Source organism: Diceros bicornis, chromosome 5 (genome assembly GCF_020826845.1).
Source record: "Diceros bicornis minor isolate mBicDic1 chromosome 5, mDicBic1.mat.cur, whole genome shotgun sequence".
In the NCBI taxonomy this organism is placed as follows: Eukaryota; Metazoa; Chordata; class Mammalia; order Perissodactyla; family Rhinocerotidae; genus Diceros; species Diceros bicornis.
In genome coordinates this window covers 39,224,975-39,247,537 of record NC_080744.1, presented here as the reverse complement: position 1 = coordinate 39,247,537, position 22,563 = coordinate 39,224,975, and the positions used below count along the sequence as shown (strand labels likewise).

At 53.8% G+C, this 22,563-nt stretch overlaps 1 protein-coding gene across 3 annotated transcripts; it reads right to left on the bottom strand.

Moving 5' to 3' along the window:
* Positions 1-2,321: 2,321 nt before the first annotated feature.
* On the bottom strand, positions 2,322-18,984 carry TYRO3 (TYRO3 protein tyrosine kinase). Of its 3 annotated transcripts, none has more exons than XM_058541289.1 (19): positions 18,678-18,984; positions 16,707-16,890; positions 16,380-16,480; positions 15,442-15,612; positions 13,887-13,973; positions 12,970-13,085; positions 11,267-11,444; positions 10,432-10,577; positions 9,760-9,904; positions 9,241-9,370; positions 9,057-9,157; positions 8,668-8,763; positions 8,254-8,334; positions 7,691-7,783; positions 7,147-7,268; positions 6,624-6,733; positions 6,298-6,457; positions 5,942-6,078; positions 2,322-3,818 (listed from the first exon to the last, which is right to left on the bottom strand). In XM_058541289.1, the coding sequence occupies exons 1-19, from the start codon at positions 18,811-18,813 to the stop codon at positions 3,428-3,430; spliced, it is 2,685 nt and encodes an 894-aa protein (XP_058397272.1). In that variant the 5' UTR covers positions 18,814-18,984; the 3' UTR covers positions 2,322-3,427. The 3 variants fall into 3 exon arrangements, with proteins under 3 accessions (XP_058397272.1, XP_058397273.1, XP_058397274.1); XM_058541290.1 differs by having other exon boundaries at positions 16,791-16,890; XM_058541291.1 differs by lacking the exons at positions 9,760-9,904; positions 10,432-10,577.
* Between the last annotated feature and the right edge of the window lie 3,579 nt (positions 18,985-22,563).

Below are 22,563 nucleotides of genomic sequence, written 5' to 3'. Positions count from 1 at the left end.
GAAACCATATTGTAACTTTGAATGACCTCTGATTAACTGACTTGCTCTGTGGATTTTAGGGCCCCTCCCAGCTGCTATAAGTGGATAACTTTGTTTCTTGAGTTCCTTAGGAATGTGATGACCCCAGGGCAGAAAGTCTATGCTGATAGCCATTATCAATGACAACTGAAAGATAAGGGTATAGGGTGTTGCTCTGGTCTCTGATGCATATCCAGTAAAACAAAAGACTATCAGGAACTAAGACCAGATGTTGGCCCCCACCCTGAGACCAGATGCCTCCCCCACCCGGAGACAGCCTCTTAATAACTGGCCTGTAGTCTTTGTTCTGTAGGATGGTTCTTTCAGACATTTGTCGGCCATCTTCCCCCTTGCTAGCAAGCTGTAATAAACTGCCCTTTCTCTGCCACCATCTTGCCTCTTGACAATCAGCTTTTGTCTAGTGGCGAGCAGATCGTGCCCTTTGTGCCATAACATTAGTTAAGGGTGAAACTTCCTCAGCAAAAAAAAAGAAATAAAACAAAACAAAAACACTGTTCTACTCTTGTCTCTTCCCTTTGACCTCCTACCTCTCAAAATTGCTATGGTTAGACAATTCTAGAAAACATATTGCTGAGTGAAAGAAAGCAAACACAATCCAACCTATATGATTCCATTCATATGAACTTCAAAAAGAGCTACACTAATCCATGGTGTTAGAAGTCAGGATAGAGGTTACCTTTAGGGAAGAGGGAGGAGGTAGAGACGAAGGCAGGGCCCTAGAGTTGCTTCTGGAGTGCTGGTAATGTTCTGTTTCTTGATCTGGTTGCTGGTTATTTGGATCTGTTTGTGAAAATTCTTAAGGACTGGATACTTCTGATTGGTATACTTTTTTGTATGTCTCTTATACTTCAATAAAAATGTTTTTAAAAATTCCACTATTATCACCTACCTCAAACCCCTCGAACATGGGAGACCAAAGTGCTTGGGGAAAAGAGACTGAGCTGATAAAATTATTTACATTGATTTAATTACTGATAGGTAACTCCCACAAAAAGATTACTTTGTCACACACACAGTCATATCAGAACTCCTGTGCATTTTAAGAGGTACCTACTATTGACCTGCATTCACCCAAAGATGACATGATCACGATAGAGCCTCAGGGTGCTCACTGGAGTGATGTGAGGAGAAGTTGCACAGACTCTGCTTTCTGACTTAGTGGGGTTCAAGCCTGGATCAACCATTCATTAGCTATAACCTTCGACAAGTTACTTACTCTGCATTTCTGTCCTATCAGAGGATGATCATTATATTCCCACCTGATAGGAATGCTCTCTGTATTAAATGAGATAATACAGTATATATGAAGTGCTAGGCACAGTGCCTGGCACATAATAGGAGCCCATTAATGGTAGACAATTATTTGAGAGTGAAGGTCTTCTCAATCAGTGATTCCTGAACAGAACACTGTCTCACAGATAACCATGATCTGCAGTTGAAGCTAATCACAGCAGGAAACATTCTGAAAGCCACTTCCCTGGGAGTGAATTCAGGTCTCATGATCCACGTGGGAACCAGACTCTGCAGTGCCAGCAACAGGTTTTTCAGGATATTTGCTTTCAGAAGCACCCGCCCCATTCCATTGCCCTCAGCCAGCAGTACAGTACCTGCTTCCCTCCCAGTCTTCCCATGGCCCAAAACAGAGGGGCCTGTTTCTCATGCCTCCTACTGCACGGTCCCATGAGCTTGCTCTAAAAGCTTCTTAACTAAAATTTTCAGGTGGAAAGACTTGGAAGCAAACTTCATGCTCTTATTTCTAATCCTCAAGAGGCTCACCTCTCTTTGCCCACTTCTTCCCAGAGGTTCCCCTGGCCCCAGGAAACAGTGTAAAGGTGAGAACAGTCTCCACACCCAATGATAGAAGGAAAGTCTGATAGAGGAGTAGGAGACAGCCAAAGCAGTCTCTTTGTCCTTGTTCCAAGATAAAGAACTTTTTCAAAACGTGCATTTTCAAAAGGTAAATGGTGGTTATGTCTAGCTGGTGGGATTATAAGTATTTGGCATTTTTAAAATGATTTTCTGCATTTTTCTAATCGTCTACAATGACTATGTATAATTGTAAATGATAAGATTCTTTGGGGTCTTCTCTAATTACAAAAGCATTTTGTGCTCAACGCACAAAACTTGGAAAGCAGGAAGGAAAAGTCCCCTTAATCACATCATGTAAAGGTAACAGCTGTTAACATTTTAGCATATGTCTTTCCAGACTTTTTGATATGCAGAGATGCTTCATTTTTGTGATCTGGAAAAAAAGTAAACACTTAAGAGACAAAGCCTTAGGGTCTTTAGTCTTCAATTTTATTTCTGTTTTTAAACAGCATCTAACGGCTTGGGAATGTCCCTAACAGCAAGGGCCCACCCCATGCACTCCCAGAGGCTCCCCGAGCCAGGGCTGAGGTCCAGGCTCCAGGAACTTCCCCTCACCCACACCAGCCATCAGGCCTATTTTCTCTCCGTCTCCAGAGACGTGGGACAGAAGAGGGTCTCCGGTTAGAGGGGAATTGGGATTAAGGGACGCTGCGTGGAAGGGCTGAGATCATACACAGCCGCCTCTGTTAGTCTTAGGCTATTTGGGGATTTGGTAGCATGCTCAGACAGACTGTGGGAGGGCATCAAGAGGGGCTCCTGGACTCCTCTCTGGCCTCACTCGTTCCTGGGCAAGCCCTCCAGCACCCCTTCCTCTTCCCAGGCTCAGCGCATCGCCTTTAGAAGCTGGCAAATGGTAGCCTGTGGTAACCCAGCATGCCTTGCTGTGTGCCCAGGTCCGCTGCACTTTACTCCTGGCCTACGCAGGGTGGGTTATCAGGAAGGTGATGACAATTCAGACCTGAGAGTTTCCCACTGCCTCCTACCACAAGGCTTGGGACCTGACTAGACCAACCCCTTACCAACTCTCACCTAAAGGGAAATAATACAGGGAATCTCTTTGTGAGGAGGGGCAAACCTAGGCCTTTAAACCCCAAGCACAGGCACAGCTGGGCCCGCAGGCTGGAGGTGCCTCAATGCATGCACTAAAAGCAGCAAGGGCAGCTCAGCCGGAAGAGTAGGGGCCCACAGGGCTGCATCTACCCTCCCCCAACTCGCACATCCATGGTAACCATGGAAACATAACCACCCCCTCCTGCCAGCTGCCTGGGTTTAGACAACCAGGCCTGGCCCACATCCACCCAGCCAAGGCCTGAACTGATGCCAGGCTGGCCACAGAGTGGCTGCAGGAAGAACTGGGATTGGGCGATTTGGTCAGTCCAGGCTTCCAGCACAGCTTGGGAGGACTACCACAGGAGCCTCCACGCCTTGCTGCCTGGGCTAGGGTCAGACGGGGCTTAGTCAGCCAGCACGGCGGCCAGCAGAGCTGGCCACATGGCCCCGGATGCCCTCTGCCTGTGGGCTAACAGCTACTGTGGGGCAGTAGCCCTTGCTGCAGCAGTGGCAGCCTCTGGGCCTCGTTACCTGGGCTTTCCGGCTGCTGCTCCTCCTGCCCGGGCCGCTCAGCTAGCCCCCCAGGGCTGAGGATGTACCGACAGTCACTGGGGATGCCCCCAACTGCCCCCATGCCACTGCCATCCCCTGCCCCGCTGCTGGCCTGGTCCCTGCCAGGCAGCTCTAGGCTGCCTCCCTCAGCAGGCTCCTCGGCTCTCTCAAGGTTGATGTACAAGGGGTCCTGGCTGGTGGACAGCACAGACAGGTGGCCCAAGATGTTCTCCAGCTCCATGCGCAGGCATGTGAAGCTCGGTCGCTGCTTGGGGTCGGCGCTCCAGCACTGGTACATGAGCTCATACCTGGGGCAGAGAGAAGGGTGAAGGGAGGTAGCAAGGAGGCAGAAGAAAGGGGAAGGATGCTCCTTCTCTCAAAAGCAAAGGCTCCTTAACCATAAGGAACCAGGATTTAAAAAATATGTGATCCCGATTTTAGCAACGTGGAAACTGAAGCACAGAGAGGTTAAGAACCTTGACTAAGGTCACACAGGTAGAAAGCGATGGAGCTGCGATTTGAAGCCAGGTGAGTTGGCTCCAGAGTCCAATGCTGTCTTGGGAGGGGGTACTAGGAGTGTTTTTGTCTTGCAGAACTCAGCCTGAAGTTAGGGTTACTTTAATGGGGTGGATTTGAGCATCTATCCTTTGTCCTAAATGCTCACTCACTCAGGCAAGTCTTAAATTCTCATTGTTCATGGACACCTTAGAGAATTTGAGAAAAGCTTCCAGCCCTCTTCCCCTGGCAGAAACACTTTTTGTATACAGTTTCAGGAGCCTTTCAGATTCCCTGACGTCTTATCTCTGTTCCCAGGGAATGCCTCAGGCCGAGGAAAAAAAAAACTAATGGGAAGGGGCTGAGACCAGATTTAGTCAGAGCAAATGCCTGAGTCTCCAGCCTGTGCCCATGATAAAAGCCCAGCACACTCCGCCCCAGACCACCCTCCTGACAGGGGGCCCAGTGATGGAGGAATCATGCCAGACACTGAGTAGGCCATGGGAATGGTCTGGGGCCATGGGCGCCAGGCCAGGCTGGGATACATTGTCAAGGCTGTGCTAGGAGCCAACTGGCGCCTGTCCACTAGGCTGCCTGGTGGGAAGCCAGCATCTGCCCACCCTCTATTGACAACGCTAGCTCCAGCCTGGGAGGAGATTAAGCCAGGACCTGGTCCCCTCTGCAGCTCCAGAGGCTCAGGCAGGCTGCAACCGCAGGGAGACCTGATCTTCCTGCCCTGCCATGCCCTGAGCTCTGCTGAAGGAGTAGGAAGAGTAGGGCCTGGTTCATGCATTCAGAGTTGCCTCCCACCCACAGTCCATGCTCAAGGTACTTCAAACCCAGTGCCCTTGAGAAAGAGGACCCCACCAGTTAGGCTAAGCCTTCTTCTGCCTGTTCATGTTCTTGGACCTCTGGAAGTCCAACCCCACAGCAAGAAATAGGGAGCAGGTTCCTTCCCTGGGTCACTGTGGACTCCCTCCCACTGGGACCCAGGGAAAGTCTGGCTTGCATAGGGTAAGAGAAGAACACTATAGCAGATGAATCACAGTTGGCGTCATGGTTAAGATCACAGAGATCTAGGTTCAAATTCCAGCTCATCTGCTTAATAGCTATGTGACCTTGGTCATGTTACTTAACCTCTTTAATCCTAGTTCCTCATCTACAAAATGGGGATAATAATAGTCTTTTCCTCATAGGGTTAGAGGAGGATTATGTGAAAGAATGCCTGTGAAGTGCCCAGCTGATGTCAGTGACATTGTCTTCTGGTCATGCGGGGTTTATGACACTCCCCTGAGCAGTGGGTGGATCACCACCCTCCCCATTCCTGTGGGCTCCAGGCTTCCAGAAAGGAAAGACGGCAGTTCCCTTCTCCCCAGGATCTCAGTTTGTTATCTTAGGTCCCTCCACTCTCTCAAGAGGAGGCCAAGACAAGAAAAGAAGCCAACCTCCCTCCCCCAGCGCCCCCTCCTTGTCAAGCGAGGAATGTGAGGGAGCAGGTTTTTTCCTGTCCCCATGCAGCCCTCTGTGAGGGGGAGGGAGAGCTCAGCCGAGGTTTTCTCAGACTAGCTGGGGAACGAGGAGTGGGGGTGGGGAAAAGGTGACAGAGAAACCTGCACCATTGCTCAACCATGTACCTTCTGCCCTCAGGGTTCCTGGTTCTCCCTGGGAACTAGAGAAAAATAGAATGATAGGAAAAGCCTGGAGCAAGAAATAAGGGATGGGAAAGAGGGAGAGAAAGAAAACGGGGAGGTGGGAGATGAAGAGGCAGTTTGGGGTGGAGATCAGTCTTCCCTCTAACAACGACATTTCCACCAAAAAAAAAAAAAGGCCTAATCAAGGTTCTGAGCTCCCACTGGGCCAGCAGCTATGGTGGCAGCCATCAACTGAAACCCCAAATTGCTGTTTCCTCCCAGAATCCCCTTCCTGGGGCACTCACATGTCCTCCATACACTCTGGAGGCTGTTTCAGGCGGTTCCCGCCGATGAGGTAGTTGTAAATCTCAGCGTTCTCGATGCCAGCATACGGCGTCTGCCCACGAGTCATGATCTCCCACATGGTCACCCCGAAGGCCCACTGGGACAGAATCGAGGTTGGAAGGGAGGTGTCACTAGGTTTCCTGAGCCAGGCAGAGCCCTGAGGCAAGCACCTCTTGGGGGCTCAGGGCCTTCACAACTGGCCAGCCAAGATCCTGAGAGCAGACTTGGCTAGGCCCTTGAGGATCCTAACGGTCCACCCACGCACTAGTCCATGCCACTGTGTTACCACCAAGCCTCACTGTGTCACCCCACTCACTACGTCACTGTGCACAGTATACAGGTTGTCAGCCAGGCTTTCCAGGGCCAACCACTTGACAGGCAATTTGGAGGCACAGCCCTGACGATAGTAGTCCCCGCTGTAGATCTTCCGGGAGAGTCCAAAGTCGGCCACGCACACTGTCATGTCTTCTGCCAGCCTGTGAGGGGTATGGGAGGATGGAGTCAGCCTTCCCTCATGCTGGCAGCCTTACTAAAGCCAGGGCATCTATGCTCTCAAGCTGTCCCAGGCAGGAGCTGACCATTAGCTAGCTCCTCCTGGCACTAGCTGCTCCCTCCCAACTGAGCCCTCCAGAATTCACATACATGCAATTTCGAGCGGCCAGGTCTCGGTGGATAAAGTTCCGGGAGCTCAGGTACTCCATGCCACAGGCAATGTCCACCATGAACCGGATCAGGGTCTGCAGGGGCAGGTTCTGGTGGGCAGACAGGGCAAGCTCGGGCTGGATCTACCCACCCAGCTGGAGCAGGATGAATGGGGTTCCCTGGCCAGAGGGCCTAAACACTGTCCTCAGAATCACTGAAAGAAAGGGAATGGACGGGCTTCCCAAGGCAAGGAAGCTTTGGCAAATCCGAGAGAGAGCGCCGGCGAGTCAAGACTCCCCCAATCTGGGGCTCCGTAGGTCTCTTCTCCCACAAAGAACCCTTTCCCAGCCTAAAATTCCCAGCAGGGCTTTGTAAGGGAGAAGAAAGCCTGCTAGCATCAAGAGTCAAACTCAGAGCCTGCCGTCTCCCAATCAGCTCAACTGGCCCTACCTACCAAACCAACCTCTCTCCCAGGGTCTCTGACCCTTTCCAACTCCTGGCCCCTCCCACCACAGGCACTCACAAAGGGGTTCTCCCCAATCCGGGAGGCGAGCAGGAAGGCGTGCAGGTCCCCATGCTTCATGAAGGGCAGGATGACCATGGGGATGGGGAGACGGCCTTTGGCCCTGCTCCGGAGGCTCACCCCTGGGGACAAAGGAGAGTCAGGAGTGGGCTCATAGAGGTCTAGGGTCGCTCAGGCATCTGTATAAGCCCCCGTCTGCTGGGTCCTACCTCTAGCCCTGGCTCTGCTGCCTCTTTCCCCACAAGTTCCACACTGGCCTGGTGACTACCCAGGAGGGACTCTGGCTGCCCCCAGATCTCTGGAGCATCTTCTCTGTCCCCTCCTCCTCCTTCTCTGTTCACATGAGCCGTCTTCATGTGCAGACCTTTGGTACAGGGCCTGCAAACTAAACTCCTTACCTGGAGTCTGAACAGATTTCAGCCAGGACCCTCCTTGCTATTTTGCCATCTGCTTACTCTCCAGGTAAGTTCAAACCTCTCTCCCACCTTGGGAGAGCACAGTTTCAGCCCTATTTTATATCTGCCTCCCCCGAGAAGGGGCTCACCAACAAGCTTGGCCACATGTGGGTGGTCAAACTCCTTCATGCAAGCCGCTTCCCTGAGGAACTCTTCAATGTCGCTTGAGGCAATGATATCAGCTGGGAGAAAAGAATGGGAGGAGGGAATGAGGGAGATGTGCCCCCAGTTCTCACCCAAGACTCCTAGGCCTTGTCCTTCAGATGTCCTGGGCTTCCTAGGGGGCCCAGGAAACAGTCTGGCCATGAGCAGGAGAAACCCCCATGGGGTGGTGCTATCCCACAATTTCTCTACTTGCTAATGCCTTCCCTTTGGTTTGGACAGCCCAGCAGCTCAACCAACCACAACCTGAATCACCCTGAGTGAGCCCAGGGAACAGTCACTGCTGACAGCAGAGAGCAAAGGCTGGGGCACGAACATGTGTGGGCTTATATCTGTGAATTATTCACGTGGTACAGAGAGTATCCCAGGTAGTGCTGACTAACTGTTTTTGGAAAGTCTAGGAGCCCAGCAGAGCCTGCTTCAGGATCAGGCACCCCATTCACCCCACCCCAGCAATGCCCTCACTCCACATCTACTATTCTCCACTCACCTTTCAGCATCTTTACAGCCACTTTCACAAAGGAACCATCCTCCTGCTTCAACTGGGCCTCCCGCACTGAACCAAACTCTCCTAGGAACCGATCAAAATGATGGTAAGTCCCCTCACCTTCCTGCCCCTTACCCTCTTCCCTCCCAAGTGACCCGCCATAGGGACATCATTAGACTCTGGGGCCATTAGAGGAGGCTCCCTTGTCCATAGCCAAAGCAAAGTATGCTGAGAGCGACTCCTCAGCCCTCCTTGTCCCCAGCCACCATTCCCCCAAACATCCTAAACTCAGGTGTGTACAAGCATATCCTGTTTATAGGAGCTGACCCAAATCCACACCCTCAAAGTGATGAGAGCAAGAAACACACCCAGACAGAGCAAACTCCACCCGTGCAATCCCTGTACAGCCCCACATACCTTTGCCCAACATCCGCCCCAGGGTGAACTGCTGCTCTGGGATGAGCACATCCTCCAGTTTGTCCTTCAATTCATCGCTGATGCCCAAGCTGTCCACTGTGGGGAACAGGGTGGTGAGAAAGGAGAGGGAACTTTCTGGTTCCTGATCCAAAACCCAGCCTGCCTCCTACACCCCAGACTTCACCCTCAGAGGAGAGATGAGTTCAGTTTACCTCTCCCACAGTTAGGACGGTGACCTCCACGAGGGTAGGTCTGTGTCTTTTCCACTACTGTGTGGTTGGGACTCCTCAAGGTTCAGACATACTGGTTAAATTAATGAGTTAGTAAAAGGAATGCAGATGGGGCACAAGGTAGCCCATTTTTTCCTCCTATGATTCCCCACCACTCACGTGTGGCTTCGATGCGCTCGGGCCTTTCCCGATTGAAGGACCGGGCTGCCCGGAAGTGCACGGCTGGCTCCCCCCGGGCCATGACACTGTCAAAGGCTTGCCTAAAGGAAAACCCAGGACTTGGGGTCAGCTCCAAGGTCTTCAGTCATCACCTGCCTCTTCCTCCATGTCCCTACCCCCTTACCCAAACCGTGTTTCCTTCCGCCTCTTTCGAAGCAGGATGAGGGCCAGGGCAGCAGCTGTCACCAGGGCTGTCAGCACACCCAGGACCACAGGCACCCAGGATGTGCGGCTGTGGGGAGGGCCCTGCTGGCCTGTGGGAGACAAGGGCATTGGCATGAGCTAGGCTAACAGTGAGGAGTCCCTTTAGAACCTTCTGATGACAGCCTTCTAGCCTGGTCAAGAGGCTCCTCTCAGTCACCAAGAGTCCCAACTAGAAAAAGGCTCAAGTGGAAAGACCCAAGAGTTTCTACCCTGTGAGTGACAGGCCTGGCCATTGGGACCCACAACTGACCAGAGATTTCTATGCTAGTTCTGGGGCAGGGGGAGGAGAATGAAATATAGTTTAAATACCACCCTGGCCTCAATTGCTCAACTCTGAGTCTTTGGGCCTGTTAGGAGGAAAGGTGCTGCCAGCCTCCTCCCACCAGTCTAGGTTGCCCTGGAAAGCCTCCAACCCGTCCCCTCCCACTATAGGCCTCACCTGCGTGGTCGTGAGAAGAGATCACCAGTGGCTGACTCCAGGGCCCACAGCCAACTGCATTGGAGACGCACACACGTAGAGTCAGGTCCTTCTGGGGATCCCAGCCTGTCAAGTTGGCCCTGGTCCCCTCTACTGTCAGCTCATCCTGCAGCCAGGAAAAGCCCCCATTCTACACTGAGTCTGAGGAAAAGGCCTCCAGCTGGGGCCTGAAGGCAGAAAAAGGTCTAACTAGGAACATGGGAGGCCAGGGACACTGTGGGTTCAGGGGCTGCAGGAACAGAACCTGCTGGGAGTCATCACATTCCTGCTCCGGGCTGCAGAGGCCTCTCCTGGACACAAACAAGGTTCAGTCCCGGATGCAGGGGGGAATGGGAGGGAACTGAGCTGGGATAAGGCCTTATCTGTACCCTCCCCCAGTCTGTGCAGGAATGTGCTTCCTGCTTTACATACAAAGAGGCCACCAGATGCAATCCTAACAGGAGACATAATCCAATAAGGAGTACAGCCTGAAGGGGAAGGGGGGGAGGAGTGGACTCCCTGGGTGGCGGGAGACCCAGCCTACCAAGGCTCCCAGGCCCCCAAGGACAGCCATTCTAAAGCTCTAAAGGCCTTGGAGTCCTGAGGGCTGACTCTAGTACACCTGGAGAGTGGAGGCTTCTGAGTGCCCCTTACCTGGGTTCCGTTGTCTTGAACCCAGGACAGTTTATAGGGCCCCAGGGGGCCTTCCAAAGGGCCCTCGGGGATCACTTCTTCCCACTGAAGGATGAGGCCTGAGTCTGTGCGGATGGCATGGAGGTTCTGGGGCGCGCTGGCTGGGGCTGCACCCAAAGAGAGTAGGTTGCTAAGAGCCCTGCCCTTCCCACCATCACTATCCCACACATGCATTTGGAACTAACTCCCAAGAACTAAACAGCTCAGAGAGTAACAGGGAGATGGGCAGAGCTTGCCTTCCAGTTCTGACTGCTCTCACCCACAGTCCTGGGGAGGAGGGGGAGCAATGGCAGGACCCGCAGCACCCCAGCTAGGCACTGTTGCTCTTCATCACCTTGGTTACTGCCTCAGCTGCACCCTTCACCACTCCCCTCTCAGCCCTGCCAGCCTCCTTGCAACTGCTAGACAACTCCAAGCAAGTTTGGGCAATGGGATCTCTGCACTCATTCCTGCAGGGCTCTTCCTGTAGTGGTTTTTCCCCAAATATGGCTCCTTCCTTATCATTCAGACCTCAGATCTCTTTATGGGGCATTCCTGGACACCCTGGGGCACTCTTCATCACCTCTCCCACTTTGCTTCTCTGTTCCACCCACGAGAACTAGAGCTGCATGGGAGAGGGCTGGATTTATCTAGTTCATAGGTATGCAGCAGGCACTCAGTAAGAGTTTGCTGAATGCTGCATGAACCTCCCTCTTAGGTAGCCCCTCTCCCAATCACCTCCATTCAGAACAGGAGCCAGCAAGGCCCTCCCCCAGCTCCAGCCCTGCCCCGCCACTCTGCTCTGTAGGTCCCTTACCTAGACCCTTTGTCCGAAAGGGCACCCAGTCAGCATATGGAGAAGGCCCCAAGGCGTTGGCGCAGCGCACCCTGAGGCTATAGTTGGTGGCAGGTGCCAAGTCCCGGAGCAGACAGGTAAAAGGTGGCACAGGGACCACGACAGCAAGGACCTCCCAGCCCCCTGGGGCCTGTGTCACCTACAGAAAAGCAGAAAACTGATGATGTAGAGATGGAAGATGGGATAGGTACGGGTATGGGGGGGGCCTTGAATTAATGCCTCCTCTAAGTCTATCAGCAAACACTTGCAGCCCGCACCCTCCCACTAGCCCCCACTCCAACAACACACCAGGTTCCACACCTCCATGCCTTTGCAAATGCTGTTCCCTCTGCTTGGAATGACCTGCTCTTCCTAGCAAAGTCCAACTCGTCCTTAAAGACTCAATGCAAATACCACTTTCCCTGTGAAAGCGTTTCTCAACTACCCCAGAAAACTTATACCCCTCTGTGCTTGGTGCATAACCCAGAGTAGTTACCACTTGTAACTGTTTGCACGCCAGTGCAAAGTCGCAGAGTTTCTCAATGGCTGAACCAGGCCTTCACCTTACATTTTGACGGCCCAGAATAAGAGTATAAATGGAGACCCATGCACCATATGGCTAAATATGTAAACATTATAAATCAGCTAACAAATTATTGAATAAAATATTTCCTATTTAATATATTGACAAATAAAGCTTCAAAACAACCTGGCGGGTCAGGTTTGCATTTATAATCCTCAGAATCCTTGGATTCCCAAGCCAGAATGTGGTGGCATAAGAGCTAGCCTCCAGCCAAGAGTCTGCACTATGAGGGGCGTCAAGTGCACAGGGGTGGATGATGCTGTCTACAAACCCATCCCCTCACAAGTGGCTGCTCTTTGGAAAGGAGGTAGGTACACATACCATACCACCCCAAAGATGGACCAGGGAAAAAGCCCACATAGGCCCTGGAAGCAGACTTGGGGCCATAGGCAAGAGATCCTGAGTACCTAAAGTATGGTGTGGTGTGGTGGTTACGGGGGTGAGGGTGGGGGAGAATGTTCTCATGTCTAGATGGGCATGCCCCCTTGGCCCTACAGATTCCTTGCCCAGGGCAAGGGGTGCAGCCAAAAGAGGGCCAGAGTGGGGTCCTCTAAATGGTGGAGCCCAGAGCAGGGGCCTCTCCTGCCTGGGACAACTGCCTAGAACAGTTTGGAAGATGCTCATTAAATACCTTTTGAGTAAACAGATGAAAATGAACAAGCCCGCATCACCTCTTGTTTTTAATATCACCTTACTCAGGTTTTCTACTCTCTGGGCTTAGCACCCCTTCTGGTCCCCTTGTTCTTTTTGGTATGAGTCAGGGGGTGAGGCATGAGAGTACAGGTATCAGATAAATCAAAGGTTTGGGTTTTCACCCACATAAGAAAAACTCTTCCAGGCATCCCAAATTGGTTCTAGTGATCTGCTTTCCAGCCTGAAGAATGCACGGTTGAGCCAATCTGCAGAGTCACTTGGTTACCAGAGCACCCTATGATAAGGGGTGGTGGCCAGGGCTGTTCCTGGGAAGGGAACACCTGAATAGAGCTGGAGACCAAGCCCCATGGGCAAGTCTAGGTAAATGTGATACCACCGACAACAAAGTGTCACCAAGGTAGCCAGAAGGAACGTGGCCAGGAGAGACTGTCCGGCCTTCTCAGCCTACCTGGACTGTACAGGATTGCAGCAGGGCTCGGCCATCAGCACCTGGCGTCCAGGCCACGCTAGCATTGCTGCTAGAAAGCTTCGTCACTGTGATGTTGAAGGGGGCCGCAGGCAGTGCTGTGGATGGGGACTTAGAGTCAGTGCCCTGGAGTTCAGTTGCCCAGGATGGATGTGAGAGGAGGGAGCAGAAGGCATGGGAGTCAAGCCTTCAGTCTCTCCCTCAGACCTTAGGGTCTGCCCCACCCCCCAACCTAAAGATGGCTACTCAGCACTCCCAGGACCACAGTAATGCACAAGCCGAGAAACCAGTAGGGGACAGCTGCTCATACCTGGGAGAGTGCCTAGGCAGTGGAGAGAGGTCGCCTCTCCCTGAATCAGGGGCCCTGTCTGACCAAGGAATAGGATAAGATAGTGGGTGTGTGTGGGGACAGGACCTTGGCCTTGGGAGATACAAATGAGAGGCAGCCATCACTGCAGCCACAGCCCATTCCTGCACACACTGGCTCTCTCCCTCCTTCTCTCCCTCCCTCTGTGCACACCAGCCCTTTGGGTCTCCTCTGTCATCCTCCTAGCCTGTTTTCCCCACCCCCGTTCCCTCCACAGGGCCTGGCAGAAGCAAGGTTGGGCGTGAGCCTTGACCATCTCCTGCTGGTTCCCTCTCTCCTTCCCTCCCAAGGACTCTGCTTCGTGATGGGAAATCTGCTGTGACATCAGGTTTCTATTCTCATCTCACCCATAGCAGGGTCTCAGGTGCTCCTACTAGGAATGGAGCTATGCCAATTAACCCCTTGTCTCTCAGATCCCAGCAGGGCCTAGGGGAACTGGAATACCAAATGATTCTAACTTCAAGCACTGCTGGACAGCTTGCTGAGCACACCCCTGCCTCATCTACCACTCCTCCTCCACCAGTCCTCCTACCTTGAAGGCGAACAGTGGCTGGGCGGGAAGAGGCCAGGCCTTTTAGGTTGTGAGCTTCACAGGAGAACACAGTACTCTGGGTAACCCCTGGGGCCAGAAAACCTCAGTTAGCACCCCCAAACAGCAACTCCCATTCAGTCTGGATTGAGGAAGGGGATCTGGATTGGAATATCCTAGAAACCCCTCCAGCTAAAGGCAGGGGCTACACGGTGAGGGATGGTGGAACGAACAGGGATTTTGGAGTCTAATGGGTCTGGATATAAATCTCAGGGCTGGGGCTCTGTTTTCTCACCCACCAAATGGGAGAATTGTGAGAATCAAATGATGTAAGGTATGCAAAGTGCATGGCACACAGTAAGCACTTGAGAAATGTTATACCACTCCTCCCACCTCAATCCCATCTCAGAAGACAGGACAAAGCTGCCTCCCTTTTCTGGTCACTCCTTTATTGCACATTCCTTCTCTGTTTGCTCTGTGCCACAACATTGTTGTATTTGCAGATTCTCTGCCTTGCGGTAGTTCTGTTTATGCATGTGTCTTGTCTCTCCAATTATACTAATTTCTTGGGGGCTGGACCAAAGGCTCCTATTCCTTTTGTATTCCCTCGATCCTCCATGGTGCCTAGCACAGTGTGGTGCGTGGAGTAGGAGTTCAGTGAGTGCTTATTATCAGGCCAGCTGCCTGAGGGTCCCAACCACACACATCTGGATAGAAGCGAACCCAGCCTCCTTCTAATCTGCTCCAACCCAGCGCCTCGTGAATGGGATCTGCCCTCACTTCACACAGGTCCTGTAGTCCGTCTCTTCTCAAGATTCATATTGCTAGGGGACTTGGCAGATCAGAGCCCTTCCCTCCCACCTTCCAGTACACGAGCCCAAGCTCAGATTCCCATCCTTTTTGGCCAGTTCAAGCCTCGAACCAGAAACAGTAAACTTTGTTTCACAAACAAGCAAGCCTCACAAGCATGTGATGTATGTGCCTGAGGATCTTGAAGTCCAGGTGGGTGTCCAGGCGTGGCTGCTTTGAGTCTAACTGTGTGGAGGTATGGACAGATACAGCTGTTTGGGAAAATGTCTGGGGATTTCTGGAAAGGGCCATTAGGAGAAGAGGCCCCTGTATCTTTGTGCTGGCCTCCCCCTCCCCCTCTTCTTTCCCCCTGCTATTCCCCACTCTGCAGCCTGAGACTCCTGTATTCTAGGGGAGTCTGCCAGACACTCCTCCTAGCTCTGCGTGGGCTGGTTCCTGGCTCCTTCCCTTGGGAGGGGGGGATGGGTGCCCCTGGTCCCACACGATTCATCTCCCAGGGCCAGCTACTGCGAACGAGGAAAAAGAGGCTCCAGCATCTTCCTTAAGCACACACAGCAGGATCACCACTAATCAACCCACCAGGCCAGCCCAGCACACCTGATGAATGAGCTTAGTAATGGTGCAGCTCACGTACCCAGGCACCGGGGCTTGCTCTGGACACTCACAACAGCAAACCCAGTGATTTAAGCAGATTCAGACTCTGCCAGCCTCTCCACCCCTGGTCAAAGCCCCCTCCTAGGTTGCTCACCTGTTACATTTAAAATGGAAGGAGAGGGAGCGGGTCCCCCAACCTTCGTGCCTCCTCTCCACCAGACAATGGTAACAGGTTCGGGGGGACCCACAGCCTCACAAGACAGTTGGAAAGGGGCATTGGGTGGCACTGCCAGATCTTTTGGCTCCACAGTGAAAAATGGCACACCTAGGGAGAAAAGGGGGGTGGGAGTGAGCCCTGCCACCTCTCGGTTTCCAACTGCCCAAATCATAAGTTTGCTACCATTTAAAGCCCTCCATGCAGAAGGTCACACGGGCCCTTGTGACTGGGTCAACTATAGAACAGGCATCTAGCTTGAGGGAGGAGCTTCTCTTCTTTGGCCTCCTTAGGAATATCCTTTATGCTGTCCCCTTGGCATGGCAGATTCTCCCTTCCCAGACCTGCTCTGACAGCCCTTCTGAGAGCAGCTGAGGAGGCAGAGGGTGGGGAGCTGGGGGAGGGGCAAAAAGGGCGGGGGAGTGGGTGGGAGTTTTAGCAGAGTTCTGCTGGCAAGCCCCAGAACCTGTTCCGAGCCCTTTGTTACTTAGTCACTTTGTTTTCCTGGGCTGAACAGCTCTGAGCTCCGGCAGCTGTGGATCCTTCCTCCCCTCCCCCATCCATCCCCCTCCTGGCCTGGCTACTTGGCAGAACAGGGTACAGCCCCAGATGGGTGGTTGGGGCTTGTTGCTCAGACAACTGAAACTGACTGCACCCCATAGGTTGTGGGTCCAAGTTGCCCCCTTGGCTCTCAAATACCCAGACTCCAGTGGATATGGTCTTCTGATGTCTGGGGTGTGCCTGAAGCCTGGTACAGGCAGGCCCCAGAGGGCAGTGGGGCAGCCCAGGTTCCACTGAACTTTCTTCTGCAGAGGTATGGTCACTAGCAGACAGCACCTGCTCCAGGCCAACATGCCCACAGGATTCTGCCTCCTCACCTTCTACCGTGAGCCACACTGGCTGGGAGGTCTCAGTTTCGCCCCCATCCTCCACCTGGCACCAGTACCGGCCTGCATCAGAGCGTTCCACTGACTTCAGGCTGTGGAAACAGGACACCAGGCTCGCCTCCCAGGGTCAAGAGGGGCAGCTATGCTGGGCAGACTCAATGGGTTCAGCCTGCTCCCACTTCTGGAAGTTTCCACAGGTTGCCGAAAAAAACCCACAGACCTCTGGGCATCAGCATTGCCCCCAGCTCCCAAACCCCAAAGAAAGAGCACAGCCTGCCTCCAGGCTGGCATCCCACACCTTCCCCCACAGTCCTGCACCTGAGGAAGCCAATCCAGTGCTGTTCACTGACTGGGATGTACACCTGATCCACACTCTGGACCACAGCCCCATCCTTCACCCACTGTATCTCAGGATCCTCCATCCCCTCCACGCTGCAGTTGAGCTTCACCGGCTGCCCCTGAGACACTGTCATCTTCACCGGGGCTCCCATGAGCTTCAGGCCTGAGAGGTGGGAAGGAGAAGGTGTCAGTCTGCTTGAGAGGGACCCTGTCTCTGGAAATATCCCCCATCCTCTTCCACAACCTAGCTTCTGTGTCAGAGGGCTCATTCTCAGCCAAGGAAGCAGAGGCATGACAGTGTGAGAGGGAAAGTGGCCTGGACCTGGGCTGGGGGAAGGGGCATGACAAGCTCTCCAGGCACCGTTTCTGCCATTGCCTCCCAGCTCTAAGGAAATGACCTCTTCTATATACCTCCTTGCTGGGCAATGTTAAGTTCAGGCCCAACCACCAAAAGAAAGACAAGTCAGGCTGAAACAGTGGCGCATTCTCATATACCTGGGGCAGGTTCTTCCCTGAGAATGACTACTGCACCCAGCCAGTGCAACAGGCTGCCAGCTCTCCACTCAAGGTGTCAGCCCAGACCCTGCACTGCTGCTGGCACACCCCTGCACCCCACCCTGGCAAATGAAAGGAGGCTGAGGAAGGGAAGGGGGGGGTGCTCCCCTGAAGTGGAGAACATATGGCTGCAAAACCACGTCAGATCAAACACATGGCAGCCTTCCTGGCAGCCGCCTGCTCTATTAATACCTGAATGTGTGCAGGGGCGGGTGCTAGGAAGGTAGGAGGTAGAAGGGAGCGGAGGGGCCCTAAATAGGGAGCCCAAGACCCCTGAGCTACTGTCACACCAACAAGAGCCACCCTCTGGAACGCTACCCTCTGCAAATACATATACATACATTTAAACACACACACACACACACACACCCTTCCTGGTCTGCTGGAATATTTTTATGCAGAGGGAGGTAGGTGAACTATCCACATAGCTGAAATCCAGTCCTGCTTCTTCTTGCCCTTTGCTGTGTGACTCTAGGCAAATTACTGGACTCTCTGATGCTTAGATACACACCTTTCAGCTTGTAAATACTTGTCACTCTTTCCCTTCTCTTCCCTGAGAGGCTGATATGGCAGGGAGTGCTGTTTCCAGAGAAGGTGCCAGCTGGGTGGCTGCTACTCTGGCCTGTGTCTCTTCCCTACTCCCTTCACCCTCTCAAGATCAGTCACTGGGCAAGGAGAGATAGCTTCACACTCCATACACTCCCAGCAGTCCCGGCAGTCTGTAGTGCGAACTTGCAGATCTAGGGTCTACAAGCAGCACTCCTAGACTGGAAAATGCCTCAGTTGCTACGCGGGAACACAAGGCTAACCCCCTCAAAGACTAGCAGTCTTGCCCCAGCCCATCCTCTTCAACATTCCAGTTTCAGGAAGCTCTAAGTGGGCACAGGAACTAGAGTATGCCCAGATGTTCTTTGCGACTGGGCACCCTCACAGCCCCTGTATCTGAATGGTGTAGGGGTGCCTCTTGGGCGCTCAGCCCTAGCCACTGTGGTTTCAGAGTGGGACCTTCGTGTGTGCGGCGGGCAGAATGGGGTCCCCAGGACTGGGAGGGGAAAGCAAACAACTAGGAACATCGAGGCGGGAAAAATGCAGTCCCAAACACCCCCCGCTGACTACTCAGCCCACAGCCCCACTCCTTTCCCTTCCATCTCGCCAGAAGAGCCCCAGACGCGAGAAAGTTGGGGGTGGGGGCCCCGACCCGAGAACCGGCAGCGAACACACCGCTGCGCCCCTTCCCCCAGCCCCTAAGCCTCGGCCTTGCAGCTTCGATCCTCCCACCCCAATCTCTGGCCCGCCCAGGACCGGGGCTCGCTCGGCTGCTGTCCCTGGGCTCCGACCCCCGCCGCGCCCCTCCGCAGCCCCCCGCTTCTCGCCGCCTCGCGGGCCAGCCCCTACCTGCGGCCGCGGGCTCCGGGAGCAGCAGAGCGGCCAAACCCGCCAGCAGCAGCAGCGGCGGCGGCGGCGGCGGCGGCGGCAGCGGCGGGGGCAGCGGCGGGAGCCCCGGCCGCCCCATGCTCCGCCTCAGCGCCATCGGCGGCGACGCCGCACCATGCCGGGCCCGGCCGGCGAGCGCCGAGGGAGGAGGGAGGACCAGGGAGGAGGAGGGAGGAAGGAGGAGGGCCGCGGGAGGGGCGGGGGCCGGCCCGGGGGGCGGCGCTGGGGCCAGTGCCTGCGAGACCCGCGCCCGCTGCGAGGCGCCGCGGCCGCCGTCAGCAGCGCGGGGTCCCCGGGGCCGCTCCTGGGCCACCGCGCTCCTTCCACAGCCGTCGCCGCCGTCGCCGCCGCCGCTGATTCATGTTCTTCTCAGAGCCGCCGCCTCCTCCCAGGCCCGCCCGCCCGCAGCCCGAGCTCGTACCGCCCCCCCGCGGAGCCCCGGGCCGCTCGCTCTGAGCGCCAACCCGGCCGCTGCCAGCGCGGTCTGCGGCCTCGGGCCGACCCCCACACACAGCCCTCCCCAGCCCCGGCCAGCACCCGCTGCCCCAGCCACCCCAGTGCCAAGCCCGAGGATCTGGCTCGGTCCCCTGGATGGGCACTCCAGCCACGCCCCTCCTTTCCCTAAATACACTCCAGCATCTTTTCAAACCCAACACTCCAGATTCTTCCCTCAAAACCTCGCTAGAAGCCTCTACCACACCCCAACTTTTGTCCAGACTGATCCCAGAACCCAGCACCTCTCCTCTCAGGACATAAAGCATCTCAATCCCCTAGATACTCCCAACCATCACGCCCCTGAAATTGCCGTGACTCTGGGCTCCGCCACACAGGGTCTACTAGCACAGTTCTGTGCCTTTTTCATGAGCCTTTCACCCAAATTCCCCAGATTCGTACTCCATTCCCCACCCCTTTATCTCCAAGACCTTGGGCCTTGGGTCTTGAGTTTTCCAAGATCTTCTTGGTAATACTCAAGTTTTATCTGATACCCCCACTGCTACACTACAGAGGCCAAAGCCGAAGGCCCATCTCTTTCCGGGCTGTCGTTCTTCCTAGCTGCTTCCTCTGCTTCTACCCTCCATTCCCCAGGACATGGTGTGAAAGTTGGCTGTGTCCTCACAATATCCAATAAAACATTAGCTATTATTAATAGACCACCTTGCACCTAGCAGGCACTCCATAAATAGACAGATGCCTGTTAAATGAATGAATAATTGCGTCAGAGCTTGGCCTGCCCCACAACCAGTAATCACGGGGGTGGCTGTGCCCACGGACATCCTGTCAGGCAGATGCGGAGCTGGTTCCAAATCCAGCCTACCAAGTGTTCCCCTCCCCTTGCCCTTGCCTCTACCTGTCCCCTGGAGCCTACTTCAGAGGACCCTTCCCAGAAGTCCTGGATGGCGAGGAGGGACAAGCCACTCAACATACCACCCCCCCATTTCCCACAGCCTTACTGGATCTTTCCAGGGATTCTCCTTCTGAGCAGCAGGGGCCTGCCTCTTCCTCCACTTGGCCCCATCAGTGCTTGTTTATTAATAATACTAATGATAACAACAACAGCAGTGCTGGAGGCAGCCTCAGACCCAGCTAGGGGCGCCCCCAGGCGGCAGCACAGGGAGAGACTCCAGACTCCCCGTCAGAGTTGGATGGCAGGGGCCTGAAGTCTCCCTTTAGCTGAGTGCTCTGCCAGTTTTCCTGTGCACTGTGGGTCGGCTTCAGGATCCTTTCCCAATAGAAAAGACTTGCTCTGTTCTAGAATCCATAGTTCTGAGCTTGGGCTGAGTTGGATCAGGGCAGGCAGACAACAGTCTGGGGCCGAAGCCAGATTCGCCAGGGCGGAGGCTGCTGGGGCAATGTGGCTGCTGCAGCCCTGCACTTGAGCACTTGTCACTTCTCCCCAACCTTTCCTCTCTGGAGGGGACTTCAAGTTTCCAGTGAAAGGAAGCCTCCTCCTATTGACTCTGGCTGACATCGGAAAGACCCCTCCTAGAGGATGTGGAACCCAGAGCCCAAACCCACCCTTCCACTTCCTTTTCTCCCCTCATTTCCTCCCCATCACTTCCTGAACTCTGACAGGGAATCCCAGTCCAAGGACCATCCTTTGCCACCAATCAAAATGGGCTTCTCAGACACGTCATGGACGCCCCTGCATTCTCCACTCACAGCCTTGACAAACTTCCTACCTCAGCTGCAGGCCTGAGGCACGGCGCTGTCACCCTGGGGCAGCACACTTTTCCAAGTAGGGCCAGGAGCCCTGAGTCCTGCTTCGTCTACCCCTGCTTCTAAATCCCTCTCAATTCTTGGTTACCTCTACTTGCAGAGTAGGGGGGACTCTGGGGTCCTGGTCTTCTGATTTTTCAGCTCCTACATAGAGTGTTTGCCTTCCTGTGCCCTCACAACCCACCCTTCTTCTCTATCTCCCTCATCTTTCTCTCTCTCTGGGCATGGTATAGGAACGTGCTTTAAGGGTATGTGAGCAGGTGTGATTTTGTGGAAGAGGAGTGTAGGTGGGTGAGAGGGTGTGCATTGTGATTTGTGAGGGAGGGTGTGCATTTGTGCAAACTCTAAATGTGACTGACGCTCAGTGGGTGTATGGGGAGAAAATGTGTGTGTGTGTGTGTGACTGGAGGAGGTTGGCTGCCTGTGCAAATACATGCCTGCAAAATCTCCCTTCCTTTCATAAATGCATTGCTTGGAAGGAAACTAATCGAATCAAGAGGAAGTGTATTTGACCTAACGCAGGAGCAGCTGTCCCAGGAGTTTCTGTCCTCAGAAGAGAACCAGAGCCAGCTATGATCTATCCCAGGGGAGTAAGAAGGGGCCACAGAGGAGAGGAAGGGCCAGCAGAAGCCCCTTATTATGGATGGAGCTAGGTTGGCCCCTGGCATCTCCCTACCTGGGTGAAAGAAGTATCTGCTCACTGTCTGCCTTTTATGACCCAGGAGTGCCCAAGGAGGCCAAGGATTGAGAGAAGACAAAGACAAACCTGGAAATAAAAACCATCTGTTCACAGTAGCAGAACACCCTGATGGCAACTTTCAGCAGTCTCAGGAAGCAGCTACTTCAGCTTTTTCAGAGTTAGGACCTCTTCCTGTCCTAACTTCCTGTCCCCTCCCTGAGGGAGGGAATCAAGAGGGAACCAAGGTGAGCCATGGGGTCATGGCAGTCTCCCTGGCCCTGTGCCCAAGGACCTATTCTTTCCAAACCACCGGTTAAAGAGGTGAGAGTTGGGAAGTTCTGCTTAAGTAATGGGGCAGGCCACAGACTGTGTTCCTCATCACCTTAGAGAAAGCAGAGGATCTATGCCTTTGGGGCCAGCAGGAAAATTACCTATAGGTGTGATGCCAGAGGCACTGGGGACTCTTGCTGCGCCTGCCAAACACTCTTTGCCTGAAATTCCTAAGCCAGAAACAATGCCACTCCTTACCCGGCTGAAGATGAAGCGGAAAGGTAAATTCCTAGGAGAGACCTAGACTAAGAGACACTTTGACTTATAGTCACAGAGGGACCTTCAAATGATTAGATTTTCCCCAAAGGCACAATGAGGAAGTAGGAAGAGAGCAATAAGTTTGGGGCAGATAGATCCAAACATGTGGAAGACAAAATGTGTCCTCTTCAAAATTTCACCTAGGAATGGCTCTGAGAGGAAGAGTTTCATGTGTGAGTGTATGTGGATGCCCTGTATCTGGCTGTTGGTATTTCTCTTTTTGAGCCTCTTTCACTGTAGCCTGGCAAGTAAGGCTTTTCTGGCTCTATTTTTTAAAAAACTTTTTATTATGGAGTATTTTAAACACGCACACAAGTAGACAGAATAGTATAATGAATCCCCAATGTACTAGTCACTCTGCTT

Bases quoted from the DNA above. Each gene is read 5' to 3' on its own strand.
- TYRO3 (XM_058541289.1), bottom strand. From the start codon at position 18,813: ATGGCGCTGAGGCGGAGCATGGGGCGGCCGGGGCTCCCGCCGCTGCCC. The intron at 7,784-8,253 runs GTGAGTGGAGAA...CTTTTCTCCCAG, and splicing joins GGCTGTAAAGATGCTGAAAG to CTGATATCATTGCCTCAAGC. The intron at 6,458-6,623 runs GTATGTGAATTC...TACCCCTCACAG, and splicing joins CTGGCCGCTCGAAATTGCAT to GCTGGCAGAAGACATGACAG.